This window comes from Trichechus manatus, unplaced genomic scaffold (genome assembly GCF_000243295.1).
Source record: "Trichechus manatus latirostris isolate Lorelei unplaced genomic scaffold, TriManLat1.0 scaffold00066, whole genome shotgun sequence".
Lineage (NCBI taxonomy): Eukaryota > Metazoa > Chordata > Mammalia > Sirenia > Trichechidae > Trichechus > Trichechus manatus.
In genome coordinates, this window is record NW_004444002.1 from 4,393,255 (window position 1) to 4,415,343 (window position 22,089).

Sequence of the window (22,089 nt, forward strand, 5' to 3'; positions counted from 1 at the left end):
CTTCTTCCCTTTCCATATAAAGTTAATGATTAGTTTTTCCATCTCTTTGAAGAATGTTGGTGGTATTTGGATCGGGATTGCGTTGTATTTGTGCAGAACATTTTCTTAATAAGCTTTGTTATGCCGATTGACCTAGATGTCCCCTGAAAGCATGGTCCCCAGACCCCTACCCCTGCTACTCCATCCCTCAAAGTGTTTGATTGTATTCAAGAAACTTTGTAGCTTTGGTTTAGTCCAGTTGTGCTGACTTCCCCTGTAGTGTGTGCTGTCCTTCCCTTCGCCTAAGATAATTCTTGTCTACTATGTAGTTAGTGAAAAACCCTCACCCTCCCTCCCCACCCTCGTAGCCATCAAAGAATGTTTTCTTCTGTGTTTAATACTTTTCTTGATTTCTTATAACATTGGTCTTATATGGTATTTGTCCTTCTGTGACTGACTAAATTCACTCAGCATAGTAAGTTCCAGCTTCCTCCATGTTATGTTTCACGGCTTCATCATTGTTCTTTATCATTGCGTAGTATTCCATTGTGTGGATATACCATAATTTGTTTATCCATTCATCCGCTGATGGGCACCTACGTTGTTTCCATCTTTTTGCTATAGTGAACTGTGCTGCAATGAACATGGGTGTGCATATATCTATTCGTGTGATGGCTCTTAATTCTCTAGGATATATTCCAAGGAGCGGGATAGCTGGATAGTATGGTACTTCTATTTCTAGCTTTTTAAGGAAGTGCCAAATCAATTTCCAAAGTGCTTGTATCATTTTACATTCCCAGCAACAGTGTATAAGTGTTCCAGTTCCTCCAAAACCCCTCCAGCATTTATTATTTTGTGTTTTTTGGATTAATGCCAGGCTTGTTGGGGTGAGATGATATCTCATTGTAGTTTTGATCTGCATTTCTCTAATGGACTGAGCATTTCTTCATGTGTCTTCTAGCCACTTGAATGTCTTCTTTGGCGAAATGCATGTTCATATCTGTCTTAGTCATCTAGTGCTGCTATAACAGAAATACTACACATGGATGGTTCTAATGAAGAGAAGTTTATTTCCTCACAGTCAAAGCAGGCTAAAAGTCCAAATTCAGGACATCAGCTCCAGGGGAAGGCTTTCTCTCTCTGTCGGCCTTCTCATCAGTGTTCCCCCAGACTAGGAGCTTCTCTGCGCAGGGACCTCATACCATCAAGAAAGCAGTGCCGGGAGCAGAGCGTGTCCAGGAGGAAAGCGTTTTGTTCCCTAGAGTGTGTCGATAGGTGGGTTTTGCAGCCAGACTATGAGCACCTTATGCTGTTGGCTGTAAGGACTGGGGGGGAGAGCTCTTATTCATGGGCTCCTATCGCAGGTGTCTAGGTGGCGTGGGTGGATCCACAGTCCTTAGGTTCCTGAGTAGGTAGGTGAAGATCCTGCTTAATGGGCAGAGCAGTGTCAAATGTCAAGAATTTGCGACTTCATAGCTGAAACAGCTGAAGTTAGGGTTTCGGTATATACCCTGTTGTACTGTGGTAATGAGGGCCTATGCTGTTGAGATAGGCCCACACAAGTCTATGCAGGGGGAAAGGCACTCAAAGTGCTTGGATCCTTTATGCCTGTGCCTAGGCAAAAGAGGTGTGCCTACCCTGGGTTCCTTGCTTAGGGGAGCCGGCAGTTTATTTTTTGCCGTTTGTTAATTAGTTCACTCTCCAAGGCAGGGAGAATGGCTCCAGGTGTGTCCCGGAGCCTACTTCTGGCCCAGGGGACTCGGCAATTGGTGAAGCCAGTCCGGGAGCCAGTGCAGAGCAGGGAGGTAAATGGTAGAGAAGTTTTTCCCTAAGGGTGGTGTTTTTGATCCACGCAGTAGGCCGTACACAATTACTTATCTTTCCCCGGGTCGAGGGCTGCTTCTCACTGGTTGTGGGTGGCCGTGTAGACTCTCAGAGGCTGGGTCTCTCCCCGTGCGGAAACCGCGCCTCCCGAGCACTGCCGCTTGCCTGCCTCACCGCTTACCCCTGAGACGATCAGGCCTGAAGGGCTCAGGCTCTCACTGGCTGAGGTCTGGCAACTCCTGGCTGCATCCGAACCGTCTCTCCCTCCCCCTGCCACTCAGTCCAGTTCCTCAACTCTGCCTTTGATGTTCGGGGCTCCCATATTGCCATGTATAATCAAATCACTCGTTTTTTCGGGTCTTTGTTGTAAGAGGGTCCACGGGAAGCATCTGACTACTCTGCCATCTTGGCCCCGCTTCCTATAAGTTCCTTTGTTGATCATCAGTTGCTCACTGGACATATCCACCTGGATCATCTGCAGACACCTTAAACTCAGCACGTCCACAACTGAGCTCATCATGTCCTGGCCCTCTGCCCCCATGCCTGCTTTTCTGCCTGTGCTTCCTCTCCCTTGGCTGATGGTGCTTCCTTTCACCCACCTCCCTAAAGTAGTCATCCCTGGCTCTTCTTTTTCTCTCCTTTACCATGGTAACTCTTCTCTAGTCTGCCTCTGCATCACCATTCTCACAACCACAGTTTTTCAGGCCCTCTGCACCATCTTGCTCCTGGGCTACTCCAATAATCACTGCACTTGTCTCTTAGATCCCTAGATCATCATCTCCAATTGGTCTTCTCAGTTGTTGTCAGAGTGGTCAATCTAAAATGCAATTTGTTTCAAATCACTTACTGGCTTCCTATGGTGTTAGGAGGAACCACATATTCCTTAGTATATGGTGTAAATAAAACTCCCAATGTTCTGGCCCCTGCTTACCTCTCCAATTTTATCTCCTTCTACACTTCAAGGCTGCAATTGTATCCAACAACTTACAAGTCCCCAAATGTGTCATGTGGATTGGCATCTCTATTTCTTAGTATAAGCTACTCCTTCTTCCTGGAATGTTTTTTTCCCCTCTTGTCCACCTGATAAACCTGTAATCATCTTTCTAGTGTTAATTCAAGTGTTCAGACTTTGCAAAGCCTTGCCTGACTGTAGGGCCTCTTCTCATAGAAATAATCTACCATTCCCTCCTTTGTACTGTGTGGCACAAGGCCCTAGACAGTCTAACAATGATGTCTTTTTAAAATGGTGAATTAGATGATGGACTCTTAGAGATCAGTACCGTACACTGATTTAATGAATGGACTGTGAAGCCAGAATACTGTAGTCCAAATCCTGGCTCTGACACTTGTTAGCTGAATCACCTTAGGTAAGTTATTTAACCTCCTTGTGCTCAGATTCCTCATCTATAAAACTGGCATAATTATATTACTTGCTTACCTCATAGGGTTGTTATGAAGATGAAGTGAATTAATATATGTACAGCACTTAGAATAGTACCTAATACATGATAACTGTTATGTGTTTGGCATAATAATACTAATACTAATGCTAATACCACTAATACTATTATTATAAACTTGAAACTCCAGGGCATGATACTATGCTGACACATGGATGGATGGAAGGTGTTCAATAATGTTTAGCAAATAAATTAATAATCAGGTTAGTTCTCTACTATACATTCCCATAGTAATCAGTTTATCGTAGCCCTTCTCTAACTTTTTCAGTGCATCTCCCCCACTAGACAGTAAGCTCCACGTCCGTCTTGTTCACCACTATATCCCCAGCACCAAGCACAGTGCCAAGCACACAGCAGGCATCCATATATTTGCTGGATATATAAATGAATGATTTGTAAGATTTGCAGTTTAGTTATTAGATTGCCTTTAGCATTTTGATCATTTTCAGACATCATAAAATACAATCCTCTCTCCCATACTATTTCTATGCAAGGCAACAAATTTACTTACAATGAAGTATTATGTTAGAGCAAATTCTCTTCAAAGCATAGAATCCCAACTTTTCTGTTCATGAGCTTAAAGCAGTGGTACAAAAAGTCCCACAGTGTACCTATCCTTCCTGCTTACCACACATCATTTTACATCCTCAACAAAATTCATAGGTAGGGGTATGGTAGGAGTTAACAAAAAAACAAAAATAAACAACTCAAACCAGTTGCTGTCCAATTGATTCCAACTCATGGCCACTCCATGTGTGTCAGAGTAGTACTGAATTCCATAGGGTTTTCAAGGCCGTGACCTTTCGGAAGCAGATTGCCAGGCATTTCTTCCAAGGCACCTCTAGGTGGGTTCCAACCGCTAACCTTTCAGTTAGTAGTCAAGTGCTTAACCATTTACACCACCCAGGGACCCTTGTAGGAGTTACCATTTATTAATTCTACTCATTTAATGAGCACATGGTCTAAGGATAAAAACAATAGTGTAAATGACCCATTATTTGTGATGCTTTATAATTCAGGTGGAGAAACAAGTCACATACACAAATACGTACATCCCAGTGCCTTCTGTGCTATGTGCTGTGGCACTAGCAATGAGTACAGTAGGATTTCAGAGGGCCCCTGTAGATGTGATCAGGAAAAGTTTATGTCTAAAATTGTACTTGCTCTTGGTGAACAGTCTGGATTTTCATAGGTGGGAAGATGAAATCATTCCATGCTGAGGAAAGGACGTAGAGATAAGTGTGAAAATATGATGTATTGGGGGGTGCGGAGAGCACACAGATTACTTTGGTAGAAGGAGGGACTTGTGGAGGAAGTGGAAGTAGAAGATAAGGCTGGAGATAGAGGTTTTGAATAGTTTGTGTTGGATTTTTAATAACAGACTAAGAAATATGAAGTGTATCTAAAGACAATGGGAAACCATGGAAAATTTTAGGGTAGGGAATGGGATAAGGAAAGCACTGTTACAGGAATAGTAATCGGGCTTCAATATAGAAAATGGAGTAGAGTTCCTGGGCTAAGATGATTAGTTGTGTTTTTAGGTGATCAGACACCCAGTGCAAATAGCTAGCAGATGGTTGGAAATGCAGGACAATTGGAGTTTAAGAGAAATATAGATTTGAAATAATTTTCATAGAACTGATAGTAGGAGACTTGGGAATGCATGAAATAACCGCAGAAGAATAGAGGATGAGGAGAGAGCTTCAAGCACAGATCTATGACAATGAAAAATACAACTGAAAAATACAGGTAACAGCATAGTATAAATGAAAACACAGTGTAAGACTAGCCTATAAAATACCTGGAAGCCCCTTATGACCCATAAAAGGCATCCAGATCATACTTTAAGAAGCACCACTTTAAGGGAAGGACCGATTGGAACTTGGGAAAGGAGGAAGGAGGAGGAGGAGGAGACAACCAATGTACCTGTTGAGCAGTCAGATCCTGTCCACTTGGGATCGCAGCTGCACACTCCAGTGTCCAGAAGAAAAGTCCCGTGTCCTGAGCACTGCTCTTGACATATAGGAAGTGGAGTTTCACAGTTGACTCCTCCCCAGCCAGTGGAACAGTGGCATTCTCCTTTAACACAGATGCCATGGCTGGAACACATGGGGTCTAGGCAGTCCTCTGAAGGCCCAAAAAGAAGGGGGGAAAGGTTAAAAGGGAACAGCTGTGGCCAGCATACCTTACAATAATTAAACTAAGATATTCACACTGACTTCCTAATGTTATATCATCAATGCTGTTTTAATTAGGCAATAAAGTGACTCATGCAAACACTGTGTTCAAACCAGATGATTATTAACACTTAAAAACATGGTGGGGTATCATAAAGGTTGCAACCTAAATTTAGAAGAAGGAGGAGACCACACATATGCTGTGTGAAATTGTAAACAGTGTTGAGGCACCCCCACAGAAATGGGTGGGTGGAACGGTGTGGGCCGTCCATAGAAATTCTTTGGCTTTGCCAAAAAGCCTAAGGTTTTTTGGTAAGTCATTCCTGATCCTTTCTGAAATTGGAATCATAGCTCCAAGAAAGAGCTTTTACTTGATATGACTAGAAGAGTTTATATATTTTTCAGTTTGGATTATTTGACATATTGGGTGAGGTGACTGCTGTTGCATGAAATTATAAAATTTGAATCAATTTATCATAATCTCTTATTTATTCCTGAGAAGCACTGAAATGCAACATTTTAAACCTGATTTTAAAATTCTTTTCTTCCTGGCTTCTCCTTCTATTAGGACAATGTGATGTAACGTTCAGTGTCTTAGAATATCACAGATCCAAACTCCATTTGTCTCTGATTCTGGGAGTCTGAAAAATTTTGACACATTCTAACAGATGTATAAACTATTTTGGAGGTAGTTTCCTATGCTTGCCTTGGTGAAAAATTGCTTTGTGCTTTTAACTGAGTGACCATTCCATGGGAAATGGGAAGCTTGATTACCAAATTTTTAGGCTTCCCACAAAGGAGCCCTGTTGAGTGACTGGCTGCTATCTGAAAGGTTGGTAGTTTGAACCTACCCAGCAGCTCCATGGGAGGAAGACTTGGAAATATGCTCCCATAAAGATTACAGCCAAGAAAACCCTATGGAGCAGTTGTACCCTGTCACATGGGGTCGCTATGAGTCGAAATAGACTTGACGACACCTAAGAACAATAAAAAACTGTTGTGGTCAAGTCGATTCCAACTCATAGCAACCCTGTAGGATAGAGTAGAACTGTCCCATAGGGTTTCCAAGGAGCAGCTGGTGGATACGAACTGCCAACCTTTTGGTTAGAAGTCGAGCTCTTAACCACTGTGCCATCAGGGCTCCAACAACAATAGTCTTCCTATACAAACAGGATGAGACTAAAATAACTTACCTTAATGAGAATGTATGATTTGAAGTACTTTTCCAGCAACAGAAATGGAATGACACACCTGTCTACATTTGCAAGACTGGCCTAGTTTTAAGGTGTGGCTTGTGGCCATGGAACAGAGTAAGTCCAAGTAAGCAAATCCAACTGAGCCTCATTATTATCTTGTTGTTGTTAGGTGCTGTCGAGTAGGTTCCGACTCATAGTGACCCTATGTACAACAGAACGAAACACTGCCCAGTCCTGCACCCTCCTCACAATCTATGTTTGAGTCCATTGTTGCAGCCACTGTGGCAATCCATCTCATTGAGGGTCTTCCTCTTTTTCACTGACCCTCTACTTTACCAGGCATGATGTCCTTCTCCAGGGACTGGTCTCTCCTTATAATATGTCCAAAGTATGTGAGACAAAGTCTCACCATCCTCACTTCTAAGGAGTATTCTGGCTATACTTCTTCCAAGACAGATTTGTTCTTTTTCAGGAAGTCCATGGTATATTCACTATTCTTTTCCAACACCATAATTCAAATGCATCAATTCTTCTTCGGTCTTCCTTATTCACTGTCCAGCTTTCACATGCGTATGAGGTGATTGAAAATACCATGGCTTAGGTCAGTGCACCTTAGTCCTCCAAGTAACACAGTTGCTTTTTAACACTTTAAAGAGGTGTTTTGCAGCAGATTTGCCCAGTGCAATACGTCATTTGATTTCTTGACTGCTGCTTCCACAGGCATTGATTGAGGATCCAAGTAAAATGAAATCCTTGACAACATCAATATTTTCTCCATTTATCATGATATTGCTTAGTGGTCCAGTTGTGAGGATTTTTGTTTTCTTTATGTTGAGGTATAATCCTTACTGATCTTCATCCATAAGTGCTTCAAGTCCTCTTCACTTTCAGCACGCAAGGTTGTGTCATCTGCATATCCCAGGTTGTTAATGAGTCTTTCTCATTTCATTACAATACTTCACTTTGTCTTCTTGAGCTGCCTTTTAAAATCCTCTGTTCAGCTCCTTTACTTCATCATTTCTTCTGTTTGTTTCAGCTACTCTACATTCAAGAGCAAGTTTTGAGTCTCTTCTGACATCTATTTTGGTCTTTTCTCTTTTTCTATCTTTTTAATGATCTCTTGCTTTGTTTATGTATGACATCCTTGATGTCATTCCACAACTCGTCTGGTCTTCAGTCATTAGTGTTCAGTGTGTCAAATCCATTCTTGAGATGGTCTCTAAATTCAGGTGGGATATACTCAAGGTCATACTTTGGCTCTCTTGGACTTGTTCTAATTTTCTTCAGCTTTAACTTGAACTTGCATATGAGCAATTGATAGTCTGTTCCATAGCTGGCCCCCGGCCTTGTTCTGACTGATGATATTGAGCTTTTCCATCGTCTCTTTCCACAGATGTAGTCTATTTGATTCCTGTGTTTTCCATTTGGTGAGATCCACGTGTATAGTCGCCGTTTATGTTGTTGAAAACAGGTATTTGCAATGAGTAGGTCATTGGTCTTGGAAAATCCTATCATGAGATCTTCAGAGTCATTTCTATCACTATGGCCATATTTTTTTCCAACTACAGATCTTTCTTCTTTGTTTCCAACTTTCACATTCTAATCACCAGTAATTATCAGTGCATCTTAATTGCATGTTTGATCAATTTCAGACTGTAGAAGTTGGTAAAAATCTTTTGTTTCTTAATCTTTGGCCTTAGTGGTTGGTGCGTAAATTTGAATAATAGTCGTATTAACTGGTGTTCCTTTTAGGTGTATGGATGTTATCCTATCATTGACAGTGTTGCACTTTAGGATGGATCCTGAAATGTTCTTTTTGATGATGAATGCAATGCCATTCCTCTTCAATTTTTCATTCCCGGCATAGTAGACCACATGATTTTCCAATTCAAAATGGCCAGTATCAGTCCATTTCAGCTCACTAATGCCTAGGATATTGATGTTTATGCATTACATTGCATTTTTGATTTCCAATTTTCCCCGATTCCTACTTCATGCATTCCACTTTCTGATTATTAATGGATGTTCGCAGCTGCTTCTTTTCATTTTGAGTCATGCCACATCAGTAAATGACGGTTCCAAAAGCTTGACTCCATCCATGTCATTAAGGTCGACTCTACTACTCAGAAACCCTAGTGGTGTAGTGGTTAAGTGTTCGGCTGCTAACCAAAAGGTCAGAAGTTCAAATTCACCAGGTGCTCCTTGGAAACCCTATGGGGCAGTTCTACTCTGTCCTATAGGGTCGCTATGAGTTGGAATCGACTCAACCGCAAAGGGTTTGGATTTTTTTCTACTTTGAGGAGGCAGCTCCTCCCGAGTCATGCTTTGAGTGCCTTCCAACCTGAAGGGCTCATCTTCTGGCATTATATCAGCAGTGTTCTGCTGCTATTTATAAGGTTTTCACTGGCCAATTTTTTCAGAAGTAGACCGCCAGGTCCTTCTTCCTACCTAGTCTGTCTTAGTCTGGAAGCTCTGCTGAAACCTGTCCACCATGGGTGATCCTGCTGGTATTTGAAATACAGTGGCATAGCTTCCAGCATCACAGCAACATGCAAGCCACCACAGTAGGACAAACTGACAGACAAGTAGTGGAGCATTATTATTATTAATATTGTCATTATGCTTAACCCATGATTTCAGGTTCATCAGCGCAATGCTTTAATACCTGAGCTAAATAGGGGCCCTGGTGGCACCGTGGTTAAGCCTTCGTCTGCTAACCTAAAGTTCGTTGTTTCAAACTCACAAGCTGCTCTGTGGGAAAAAGATGTGGCAGTCTGCTTCTGTAAAGATTACAGCCTTGGAAACCCGACGGGGTGGTTCTACTCTGTCCTGTAGGTTTGCTATGAGTCAGAATTGACTCAGTGGCAATGGGTTTGGTTTTGGTTTGGTTTAAGCACACATAAATACTAGGGGTACTAGGGGTACATCTAATTTGATTCATTATTTGAGAGAGAGAGCAAGTCCAAATTACAGAATTTTTTTTTCAAAGAAGGTCATGTTCTTGTGCTAAGGTACAGCAATCATTTTAACAAACAAAATAATATTTAATATAACTTTTTTATTAAGAGGCCTGTTTCAATGAATAGTTAAGTCATACTCAAATCAGAGACATAAAGTCAAATGACTGTATAGGTCAGATAAGTCACATACATGAATGAAATGGGCTAGATGGAAGACAATGGCATCTGTTCGGGGCAAACTCAGAGGAAGCGTCCAGTTTAAAGGGAACTGTTGCTACTTAGCTCCAGTTGATTGGGACCATGTAAGAATATGGGTCATGATTACCAGATTTTCCAGTTGTTCAACAAAGAGTATTTTTATATTTATAGCATTTTCAAATTTTGGCAAATAAGAAACATTACAACATAATACAACATTATGTGACCCATATAAAACCGATCAATAGGCCCAGCCTGCGGGTTCCTGATCTGTGATGTTTGACTTAAGACATTTTTTTCTATTGCATTTGAAAATTTACATTATTAAATACGGTGTGCATTCTTCCTTGTTATCTTGGTTATTCTAGAAATTTTCTTCATGACCCCCAATAAAGCAAATTTAAGTTAACTCCTTCCCAACTGCTCACAAAATCTAAATTAGAAGGGCCTAAATTAATCAGGTTAAATGTTTTTCATGGTGAATTGCAGATGTTATAATACGCAAAACCAAACACGGTGCTGTTGAGTACATTCCGACTCATAGTGACCCTACAGGACAGAGTAGAACTGCCCTATAGGGTTTCTAAGGAGTGGCTGGTGGATTCGTACTGCTGACCTCTTGGTTAGCAGCCACGCTCTTAACCAATGTGCCACCAGGGCTCCAAGATAGACACCTTTTTTTTTTGGTGAATATGTGTGTGTCCATATAGCATCTTAATTTATAACTTAAGTATAATGATTGCAGTTGGATCACCATAAAATCTATTTTCAAAAGTAACTCAGGAACTCTGGTGCCTTGTCTAGGCCCACTGCCATTCCTTGGAACAGATACAATCGTCACACCAAAATTCTACTGTTGCTAATGGGAGGAGGAAACCTAAAGTCTTGCTTGTTCATGGAGTGGCATGAGATTAAATCCTTTAGAATGCTGTGTAATAGTCTTAATGAGCCATCTTTAAAAAGCAATTATAGTGCATTTTCAGCAGCCTCTTTCCTGAACAACAGTTGTGATGAGAGTATCTCCCATGGTAATGGTTTAACAGTATTTCTGACATCAGTCTTGTTTGAGAAATGTGGCATGAAAAAGGTCTGATTACTAATAAACTTATTTTCCAATGTGTCTGTTTAAATGATAAAACTATTGACATTTCAACATATGGTTGTTTTTTTTTTTTGGGTAAAGACTCCTTTGGGGTCAATTTTAATATAGAGGCATTGTCTTGAAACTCATTAGTGGTAAGTCTGCTTGCTGAGACATGGAGGTCAAGTTTCAGCATGAGATATGTAAAAATAAGTAACATAAAGCAATAATAATAGTGGAAATTACAAATCACTCCCAAAGAAAACATTCACAAAATGGCTCCAAACGTGCATATATTATATTTTTATTATGTACTTTAAAGTACGATGCAGCGTAATGCACTCTGTAATAATGAAAGCATGTGAATTAACACCTAAAATCATCAATATGGAAATTTGCAAGTTATAAAACAGTGTTAGAAATGAGGAAGAAAGTGCCATTTTTCAGTGTTGCAGCGAGTGTCATAGATTTGGCCTCATGTATAATATTAGAGACTGTCAGAAGAGACTTGAGCTCCCCCCCAGCCCCCTCCTCTTCCATCGGCCTGCAAATCACTGGAGTACTAAGGAGACGTTGAACATTTATAGTTTACAAAGACCACTTGCATCTCTACTAGAAGCGTGGAATGAATGACACCTTGGATAATTTAGTGAGAGAAAAGCCTGAAGCAATAGATTAAAATGGGGCTCTGACCTTCTTCACATATTTCTCCTTTGTATCCTGGCACACAGATGCAGACTCCCATGATGCAGGTGCCGTGGCCAAAGCATGTTGGGTCAATGCATTGCTCTTCTGGAACGTCGCACTCTGGCCCCTTCCAGCCATTCCGGCAGACACAGTGTCCTTTCTCGTATTCTCCATTCCCACCACACAGCACAGGGCAAGAATCTAAAGATTGGCAAATGAACTTGCAATGTTCTCATAATGCTTTCAAACTCTCGAAAGAGCAATTCTCTATTGATTCTCGTATAATATTTCAGGCAAAAATTGTACTATTTCTTTTTTACCCTTTATTAAATAGGAACATGTTCTTGATTACAAACATTTTCCTCTCATGGGAGTGGGGTAAAGAGAAATTATAAAAATATCCTCAGAGTGGAGAAATTACTTCAAATATTTGCTTTTGATTTTAATATACTCTTAAGAAGATATCATCATCCTCATTATTATGATTTTAAACTAGGCATTTTCTATCTTATGGTTTTTCTTCCTCAAACAGATGTATGTTACTTTTAGGAAGCAAAACCTGAAATTTTAAAAACAAATAAATAGGGAGTTATTTATATTATACAACGTTATTGTTAAATAGTTGTGCATTTAAATAGATTCATACTACACAGATGTTGCCTGCGATAACATATTGTGTAGAACTTTACTAGAAGATACAGCATGGTGCTGGAAAACTAGCAACTCCTTTAGAATTCTTTGGAATTTACTCTAAAAAAATGGAGTGGCTAAGAAACCTGTTATTAAAGTATGAGGAGACTGGAATCTTAAAGAATACACTGAAAATGAAAAGAAAGCATCTCTAAAGTAATAATTGTAACCCTATGGGAAAACACAGTGTGATTTACTTAAAGCTTTTCAAAAATTAAACTATAGGCTAGTCTACTGAAGAGTAAAGTTTGCTAAACTTAACTTCTGACTTTTCAGTCCTCACTTTCCAGGCTACTTACCCATTTGGTGATTACCTGCCTGTGATGGTTAAGGTTATCTGTCAACTTGGCTAGGCCATGATTCTCAGTAGTTTGGAAGATATTATGCAATCATCCTCCATTTTGTGATCTAATGTGATCATTCAGTCAGTTGAAAGGGGAGTTTCCTTGGGCGTGTGGCCTGTACCCAATATATACGGATGATCTGGCAAAACTCTCCCTCTCTCAATCCTGCATCCAACTCATCATCCTCTGACCTCCAGTTCTTGGGATGTGAGCCAACAGCCTGCCATCTGACCTGCAGATTTTGGGATTCACCAGCTCCCGCATCCCCATGTACCAGCAGCCTGCCATCTGACCTGTCAATTTGAGTTTGTAAGACCCTGTAACCACGTGAGTCAGGAGAAGCCTCCAGCCTGACATCTGACCCATGGATTTGGGACTTGCTAGGCTCCACAACTGCGTGAAGCCATTTCCTTGAAATAAATCTATGTATATATATATATATATATATATATATGTGTGTGTGTATATATATGTGTGTGTGTGTATATATATATATATATATATATATATATATATATACAGCGTCACTGGTTTTGTTCCTCTAGAGAAACAAGCCTGACACTGCCCCTTCTAGTTTGCATTGATGTGTATAAACAGTTACCAACTTTGCCCATTTTTAAAGTCAGCCTATTATAAATTAGTGTATGAAGGAACTATAAGTATCATGTAGTGGCCAGATCAGACAATCTAGGTATAAACTCCAGTTGTTACGTAACTCTGGGGAAGCTATTTAATGTCTCTGAGGTTGTTTCTTTGCCCATAAAACGGTGACAATAGTAGACTTACCTCACAGGACTATTGTATGAGTTAAAAGAAGTAACACAAAGTGTTAAGGACAGTGCCTAGCATAATAAATGCTTGGCTTTTGGTGGTGGTAGCGGGGGCTTTTACTGCTGTTGCTGCTGCCGCCGCTGCTGCTGCTACTACTATTACTTCTGAGTTCCCAAATGACAAATTAAATTTCTATTTCCTGAAACCATTGAGAATGATAGAGTTACATTACCTCTCGCGCAGTCAGGACCAAGGAATCCTGGGAAACAATGACAATGGCCAGAGATACATTCTCCATTTCCATTGCAATTGGTTGAACAGTCATCCATGATTTCTATTCATAAAGAGAAAACAGGGGAAAAATGAACAAACCTTCAGGCTGCAGAGTCTAACTTTTTTTAAGTTGCAGGAACTCTGAACCTTTAACAGTCTTGCCCTCTGCTGTCTTTGGAGCACTTACTGCTTAAAATCAGATGCCAAAGGCTTCTGTGAGATGTCACATGCAGTACCAAATTATGAAAAGGGTCCTGGTTTTGCTGAATTGGCTATTCAAGAGTGGAACTAAAAACCAACCTCATCTCTAAAGTGCATAAAGGGTCTAGATGAATTGTATTCTTATGAGACATTCCTGATGAAGCTAAAAATGTACTAGGATTATAAGACATCTTTCAAAAGCAAAACGGCTTAAAAATTCATCCCAGAAGCCTAAGTCTACTGTTTATTTTTCAAATTTAGGTTGTAGCAAATAAAGTTTCTTCTCTAGCAACTTAGAATATTTAATCTACTATCTTGACAGCTTAAATATGATAATCAGTATTTCATTTTCATTAATAAGTGACAATGGAAGGCTTTTAAAGTAAGTGTTCATATTAAATTCACCACCACTAAAAGCATTAGAGCCTAAGTATTTTGTTGAGAAATGCTTTCTTGACTGTAAATGCTTATCAGTGTTCTGCCACTAATTTCCTTTCAATCCGTTCTTAGAGAAGTATAGGTTTCAGGGGAATTGAGAAGGCTTTGAAGGTGCCCATGGGTAGCTTTGGTGACATAAAGATGTGTAGTGCAACAGAACTTTAATAAGTCTTGTGGTAAGTAGCTTGACTGACGTGGTATAAAGTTATACAGATGTCAGACTCTGACAATGATATTAAAAATTGTTTGTTGTTTAAAATTGTATTTGATTATAATAACATCAAATTCTAAATCCATGAATCTACCCTTTACTCTTGTTTGGGGGCAGTGGTGATTCAGTGGTAGTATTTTCACCTTACATGGGGGAGACCCAGGTTTGATTCCCACCCAGCCAATGCACCTCATGTGCAGCCACCACCAGTCTGTCAGTGGGTGTGTTACTATGATGTTAAACAGGTTTCAATGGAGTGTCCAGACTAAGACAGACTAGGAAGAAAGGTCTGGCAGTCTACTTAAAAAATCAGCCAATGAAAGCTTTATAGATCACAATGGTCTGATCCACAACCAATCATGGGGATGGCTCAGGACCAAGAAGCATTTTGCTCCATTGTGAATAGGGTCACAATGAGTTGGGGGCCAATTTAAGGGCAGCTAACAAGTTTTACTCTTACAGTTTCATATCATTTTCTCATGCCTTTCTATAAGTTTTCCATACTTAGCACTCTTGGATTCTGAGTTTCTATGCTCTGATCTATTAAAATTACACTTTTCTTAAATATCATTTTTTCCCTTTTCAATCCAAATTATTTGCTTCACCAAGTTTCACTTGGGTAAGTTATTTCTGATTAGAAAGATATTATCGGAAGTGGTCCTGGTATCTTCCACTGAACTATGAGGGTGAGAATTTATAATGAGGGTCTAGAAATAGCATTTCTTCAATTGTGGCTTGTGGACTACCTGTATCAACAGGATCACCTGGGCACTGTTAAAATGCAGAGGCCTGGGCTTCACTCCAGATCTAGGGGATCTGTCTCTGAAGGGTGAAGCCCAGTAATCTACATTTTAACAAATACCCCACGTGACCCTGCAGGTGCTCCCTGAAATTTGAGAACCAATACCTTAAACACTAAACTTACAGTTAGAGAACTTCTGATCTAGACTTTGGAGTTCTGCCTTGGGGCAGAAGAAAAGCAAGAGGAAGCAAGTGGTATCTAGTTCATTTGGGGAGTTCTTAGAAAACAGAATGAGTTCAGTGGCTGTGTGGAGAGCCACCCTATCATGAAGCAGAGGAGATTCTTCTTCTCACCCTTGTGTGAATACATGCAGATGACCGTTTACAGGTTTACAATAGTCTGTTCTCGGATCCCTGTGTTAAGAAATCTGAACTGGATTATCAATTCTCAAGTGATATTTACTGAACTACAACTGGGCTTGCAAGAATGCAGCATTTGGCACACAGACTACCATTTTTTAACCCATGAAAACATTAGTTATTTTCAGAAAATCATATATTTTTTAAAAGGTAAATATGAAAAGGCCCAAGGAGTTCCTTTTCATCATTTAGAGATGGAACAACTATTTCTTCTTTCTATTTTCTACTTACCTAGCCTACTAGTGCCAAGCAGTCGTGGCAGTACTTGAATCTACACCTGGGTTTCACCTGTCTTGCATGGTTAATAGGAGGCCAGGGAAAAAGCTTTCAAAGGTAAATATATTTGAATTTAGTTTCATACCAGATCCTACTGACAACTTTATGGGCGCAGCCTTGTGGGAATGTAGTTATTCTGGAAAAATGTTTAATAAAGTTTGCTATCAAAATAAATAAAAATGCCTACATCTTATTGATTTATCCCAGAGCTGTTCCTGGGCCCACACTGCTGCACAGAGCTTAACACCAAAAATGCAAATGAGAAGAGAAGCCCATACAGGAGTTTTGGAAGCTGCCACCTCCACTGGGTGTCAAGGAGACACTGAGACAGCCTAGGGACTCCTGGGAGGAAGATGGCTGCAGCAGGAACACAAAAATAACTAGCAATGAAAACGAATGTGCTTTTCTATGTATGTCGGCCTCCAGTAAGCTTTGCCTTCTAGCTTTTTAATCTTACTTCAAGACCACTTCCTAGACTCCAGTTCACTAGAATTGAGAATCATTTTGAAGTTCTATGCTTAAAACCCTGTTCTTATGCTAGAGTCAAAAGCCCCTTAGTATCTGCATCTGCACCGATGACGGGTTTTTCTTCTGACAGAAGCTTTTCTTGTGGGAAAAACTGAATGTAATGGACAAGCTTATGAAATTAGTATGGTCTAAAGGGCATGGGTTTTGGAATCAGACATACTGGCTCTCAAATCTCAATGCTGCCAGTTGCTGGCTGTGAGACCTTGCCAAATTACTTACCCTTTACAAACCTCCGTTTCCTTACTTGTAATAGAAGTATCACTATACCTGTGCTATCAGGGTTGCCACGAGAATGAAATAAGATAAATGAATATAAAAAGCATCTAGTACGTAGCCTGGGACAGAGTGGTACTCCATAAATGATATATATTATGTTACAGAGCAGGCTAGCTTAGATTTGAGAATATTGATAATTCTGCCTACACTACTAGAAAATAATATATATATTAATATAGGCCAGGTCCTATAAATAACTCAATAAATGTTAGTTATTAATACTGTCTTGATCCTTATGAGCAGCAGATCAAATATAGTTAAATTCCATCAACCGATTCTAACATTATCATGAAATAGATGAATGAGCAGCGCTTAGAACAGTTAAATTCACACAAATCTCACTTTGTTTAATCAAATATATCAGCCTCTTTTTCCTCTGATGAAGATAAAGTATAAAAAACCAAAAAACAATGGGGAGAATTTAAAGAGTAAATGACTTATACACCTTTTCATTATTTGAAATTCACTTGGATTCTCTTTAAGTGGAATTGTAGGCGAAATGTTTCTACTGCTTCTAATCTTAAAAAGATAACAGAATAGTAAAGAAACTGACTTGAGTCAGGAAAAAGTAAATACGTTGTTGCATATGAAACTGACAGCTTGATTTCTGGATGACAGGAATTGGATCTCAAAGGTTCTGTTCTGCGAGAAAGTAAGGAACAGGCAAAAATCTCCAAGCATGTTTCTGGGTCTCTTGATTTTTGAAAGGTTAATGGCTTGGTTAGTGTTTTAACTTCAGCTCATTAGGGGTAAGAGTAACAGGAAAATCTTCTTAACAAATATTTGAGATCTTCTAATTTCTCTGATTTCTTAGGAGAAAATTCAACCTCTTATAACTCGTTGGCATTATCAAATTTGGGCCTTGATAGGAAAACACCATGAAAGGTCCATCCATTGAGCCTGCAACAGTGGCAAAACACTGACAAGACAAACAAGTGTTTTGTTTTTTGAAGATGTAAGACCAGCAGAGTTATTCTCCAGGGGGGAAAAAATCGTCAGTGCATTTTTATTGCCTTTGTGATTACTTTAGAGGAAAGTTTTTGATAATCGTATGGCTAGAATATCATTTTCTACCGACTCAAGGTCTTCAGCATCAAGTAAAAATCGAACATAACTGTTACAAAGAGCAGATGGTATATCTATTAACAGTCAACACATCTTCCTAAACATACAGCTGAACAGGTTAATTAAAGGATAAAGTGGTGAGAGTTGTATGGAAAACCGACAGCTGTAAAATATTCTCCCTTCTTTTAAAAGACGTGTTTTAGGAAAATTCATGCAATAAAATACTGTGTCTATGAGTTGTTTACCCTCAGAGCTCTAAAACTGCTAAAGAGCTCAGCTTTATTCATACGAAGGGTCATAGGGAATGAATTCACCAAACAATGATGAAGGAGTAAGATGTGTCTGACTAACTAGGGTGAAAGTGAATAAGAGTATGCATAAGCATTGTATTAAAAAGAACATGTTTTAAAAGGCCCTGAGCACATTGAAAGAGAGCCGTTTTGATGGTTTTCAAACTAAAAAATTTTAAAAGAAAGGGCTTTGAATGACCCATATTATTATCCTTAAGACTCTATATACTATGGTATTGTATTTTGAAGCCTTAATGGTTCTAGAATCATTTGTTTTAAAGAATTGCTAGTTTTTCAGTCTTAAGAGGCAGGTATTCATATGCTTTTTCGTTTACAATAGAACTTGAATGAATAGAGGTTCTCTTGCTTCTGTATTGAACTTGTTCATCTATGTAGTCTTGGTAATAATATTTTCCAGGGAATTGTTCCTATTGTGAGCCTATAAAAAGGTGCATAGCAAGTGTCTTAAAATAGCAGCAAATAATGGAGCATTTAAAAAATCTTAATCAGCATTTAAACAACATCAATGACAACAACAATATAAGCCTTTCTCATAATGACCTATCCTGAATAATGACTTCAAGGCAGAATGATCAATAAGCTTAAATAACACCAGTATCACTTTCATCTCTGATTGTGTCTTCTAGAGTCATAATGTCAATTCAAAATAATAGCCAAGGCAGCTTACCGATAGCTGTAGTTAATACAAATACTTGCTCCATCTTTTTTCCATCATTGTAAAATGCCAGATACCACGGCCCTTGGTCCATATACTCTATGAAACCGGTTTCCTGCAATGAGGTTAAGATCAGGTTCCGAGGGGAGTGCTGGCTATCATCAGAGCCCTTGGAGTCCTGCTTGACCAGTTGTTTTCCATCCATTAGTTTTACAAAATCAAACTGGAATAAATACAAACACAAATATGAGCCCTTATTCTTACTTCTAGACTGATGAACATCTCTAACTTTAATTGTCCTATTTCATGCTTCTTTGCTTTAGAGATGGACAGAGCAGAAAAGGAGGTTATTAATTCTTAAGTATATTTAAAACCAAAACTATATTATTAATTCTGAAAAAAACCTCTCAGATTTATAATTATTGTAAACCTTTCAGCTTTGAAGTATTCAAAATAATTGTTTAAGGATAAACCAAGAAATAGAAAAAAATCATTTTTTTAGTATTTTAATATTTAGTAGTATGCATTAGTATTATGTAAGAAAATCCTGATATTTTCTTAAAGTATCTGATAAAAGATACTTGAAAAGACATATGTTTGTAACAAATGTTATTGTGACCTTCCCTACAAATTAAAAACATTTTTACTGTTTTTAAAACAAATGAAGAGTGAAAAACTTGAGAAACATCATCATCATTTACTATCTTTGTGGAAATGTATTTAAATAGTCAAAGGACTCCCTTTTTTTTCTAGTCAGCAGACAAGTACCTGGCACATTCTTTCTTTAACATTTATTTTTTTAAGAGTCACATTTGAACAGCATTCTAATTCCCTGCCTATTCTGATCCAGAAGGAAAGGTCTTGAGTACAGTCACATCTGCAGAAAAGCAAGCAAGCCCTGAATGGTTATAAGTCCTTTCACAACTTCTTTGATGTAGGAGAGTCCCAAATGGGTTTACGGAGGGAAGAGATAATAAGAGAAATAAGGTAGCTAAGGCATACAGAAGGGCTATGTAAAACCATAGAATATTTTACATACTTGAGTTATTATTAACAATAACCAGGAAAAATTTCTACATGTAAGACAAAACCTGTCTTTTTGACTTATCCCCATCAATTCCTGGTTGATATGCATACCTTCAGTTGGGACAATGAAGAATGGATGTATGGAACCGGATAAGGGGGTGTGTGCACCAAAGCTAAGTAAAGTGAGGGCGCTGGGAAGGCCCATGGTTCCATTTGGAAGTTTCAAGAATATTTTCTTAAACTCCCTTTTCTGAATCTGCTCTGCTAAATGCCATTCCTTAGTTCTCAAAGTCATTGTGTTTTTTAACCTTCAGTATGATTATTCTGGAAATTTATTCATTACAATGATTTCCTGCTCTCACTCTTTACTTCCACACACGTTGCGAGTCATAAACCATGAACTGTTCATCCCACCACCCTCTAAAAGGGATCAAGAAAATACCTATAATATCAAATACCTGAGTGTGTGTAGGTGGAATGTTTCTTCTGCCATAAATTCCCAACAGAGAGTCCTTGGCTAAAGAAATATTGAATTTCAGATATATAGGATGGTGGATCATAATCTGGAAACGCCAGAATAAGCCGGGTGGAATTGTTTGCATGACCTGTGCGCCAATGTCAACCTCTCCGGTGTCTATTGCACGTCCCTTCTGAAACACTGGTTTTAAAGATAGAGAGGATTATACATCATATTAGTCTTTATTTATAAAGCAATGAGTTTCGGTTTCCAAGAACAGATATATCAAAATGACCTACTCAGCTGTTCCTTCCTCACCACCCCACCCATCTTTCAAAGTCTTACTCAAAATGAATATTTTCCAAGGAGCCTTCCCTAACCAACCACTATGTCGGTCTTTCCTTTTTCTTAAACTCTTTCTTCATTTATTTCAATCAATTTGACTCATTTAACCATTATTTATTGAGCACTGTTCTGGGAGCTGTAGGAGATACAAGGAGAAGTAAGATGCAGTTCTTATCCTCAAGGAGCTTTGAATATAGCAGAGGAAATAGGACAAGTACACAAATAGCCACATTGTAAAGGAAAACAAGTGCTCTGGATATTAAAATGAGGGAAAGGTATTTGGTCGAAGGATACTCCTCATCCTCAGCTGTCTCTATCCTGTTTATCCTCCTTTTTTTTTCTCCTTAGCTTTTATCACCACTTAATATACACATATTTTACTTATTTATTTTTATTTCCTGTTTTTCTCCAGTAGAATATTAGCTCCATGAGAACAGGAACTGTGGCTGTTTTGCTCTTTTCTTTATCCCTACTACCTAGAAGAATGCAAATAGTATATAATCAATATATATTTATTGAATCAATGAATAAATTCCAAAATGGTTTATTAGGGGAAGTGGCATTTAAGATGGTCTTTAAAGGAGGAAGAGGATTTTAACAGAGCTATTGGGAAGGAGCCGTAGTGGTGCAATTGTTAAGCACTCAGCTGCTAACCGAAAAGTTGACGGTTTGAATGCACAATTGGTTCTGCCAGAGCAAAGACCTGGCGAACTGCTCCCCTTGCCATCAAGTCAATTCCAACTCATAGCGGTGCTATAAGACAGAGTAGAATTGCCCCATAGGGTTTCCAAGGCTGTAATCTTTACCAAACCAGACTGTCCCATCTTTCTCCCAAGGAATGGCTTATGGATTTGAACCACCGACCTTTCGGTTAGCAGCCAAGCGCTTAAATACAGCCCTGCCAGGGCTATTTTTGTAAAGATTACAGCCTTGGAAACCCTATGGGGCAGTTCTACTCTGTCCTAGAGGGTGGCTATGAGTTGGAATCGACTCGACGGCAATGGATTTGTTTTTGTTTTTTTTTAATACCTTAGCTATGTACTTTCTCTACTCTTTATTTTGGTTCGAGACATTCCTTCCAAGTGGAACACCCTACCTAATGTTGTTGGTGGTGTTGTGTCCCATCCAGTCAATTCCAACTCACGGCAACCCCATAGGACAGCGTAGAACTGCCCCATAGGGTTTCCTAGGAGCGACTGGTGGATTTGAACTGCCGACCTTTTGGTTAGCAGCTGAGCTCTTAACCACTGTGCCACCAGGGCTCCCAGATAAGGTATAAGTGTATATATACACAAGAGAGGAGCAGTCAGAAGTAGGGCTCAAGGGAAAAGACAGCATCATATTTCATAAGGCCTTGAGTGCTAGTAAAAGGGTTTATTTAATAGAGGATGGAAAGTCATTAAAAGTGTTAAGAAGCCCAATGACAGGGCTCCAAAATACATAAAACAAACTCTAACAGCACTGAAAAGAGAAATTGACAGTTCCACAATAATAGTAGG

The 22,089-nt window shown here is 39.3% G+C and overlaps 1 protein-coding gene across 3 annotated transcripts in view; it reads right to left on the reverse strand.

The window, feature by feature from the left end:
* Nucleotides 1-22,089, reverse strand: part of TENM1 (teneurin transmembrane protein 1) — a 609,234-nt gene that overhangs the window by 261,237 nt on the left and 325,908 nt on the right. For all 3 annotated transcript variants that reach the window (XM_004379594.2, XM_012556473.2, XM_004379593.2), the window contains exons 7-11: nucleotides 20,247-20,446; nucleotides 18,775-18,985; nucleotides 13,600-13,701; nucleotides 11,569-11,763; nucleotides 5,190-5,390 (exon numbers count right to left, since the gene is read on the reverse strand). In XM_004379594.2, coding sequence (XP_004379651.1) covers nucleotides 5,190-5,390; nucleotides 11,569-11,763; nucleotides 13,600-13,701; nucleotides 18,775-18,985; nucleotides 20,247-20,446 — 909 coding nt within the window. The remainder of the gene's footprint in view (nucleotides 1-5,189; nucleotides 5,391-11,568; nucleotides 11,764-13,599; nucleotides 13,702-18,774; nucleotides 18,986-20,246; nucleotides 20,447-22,089) is intronic.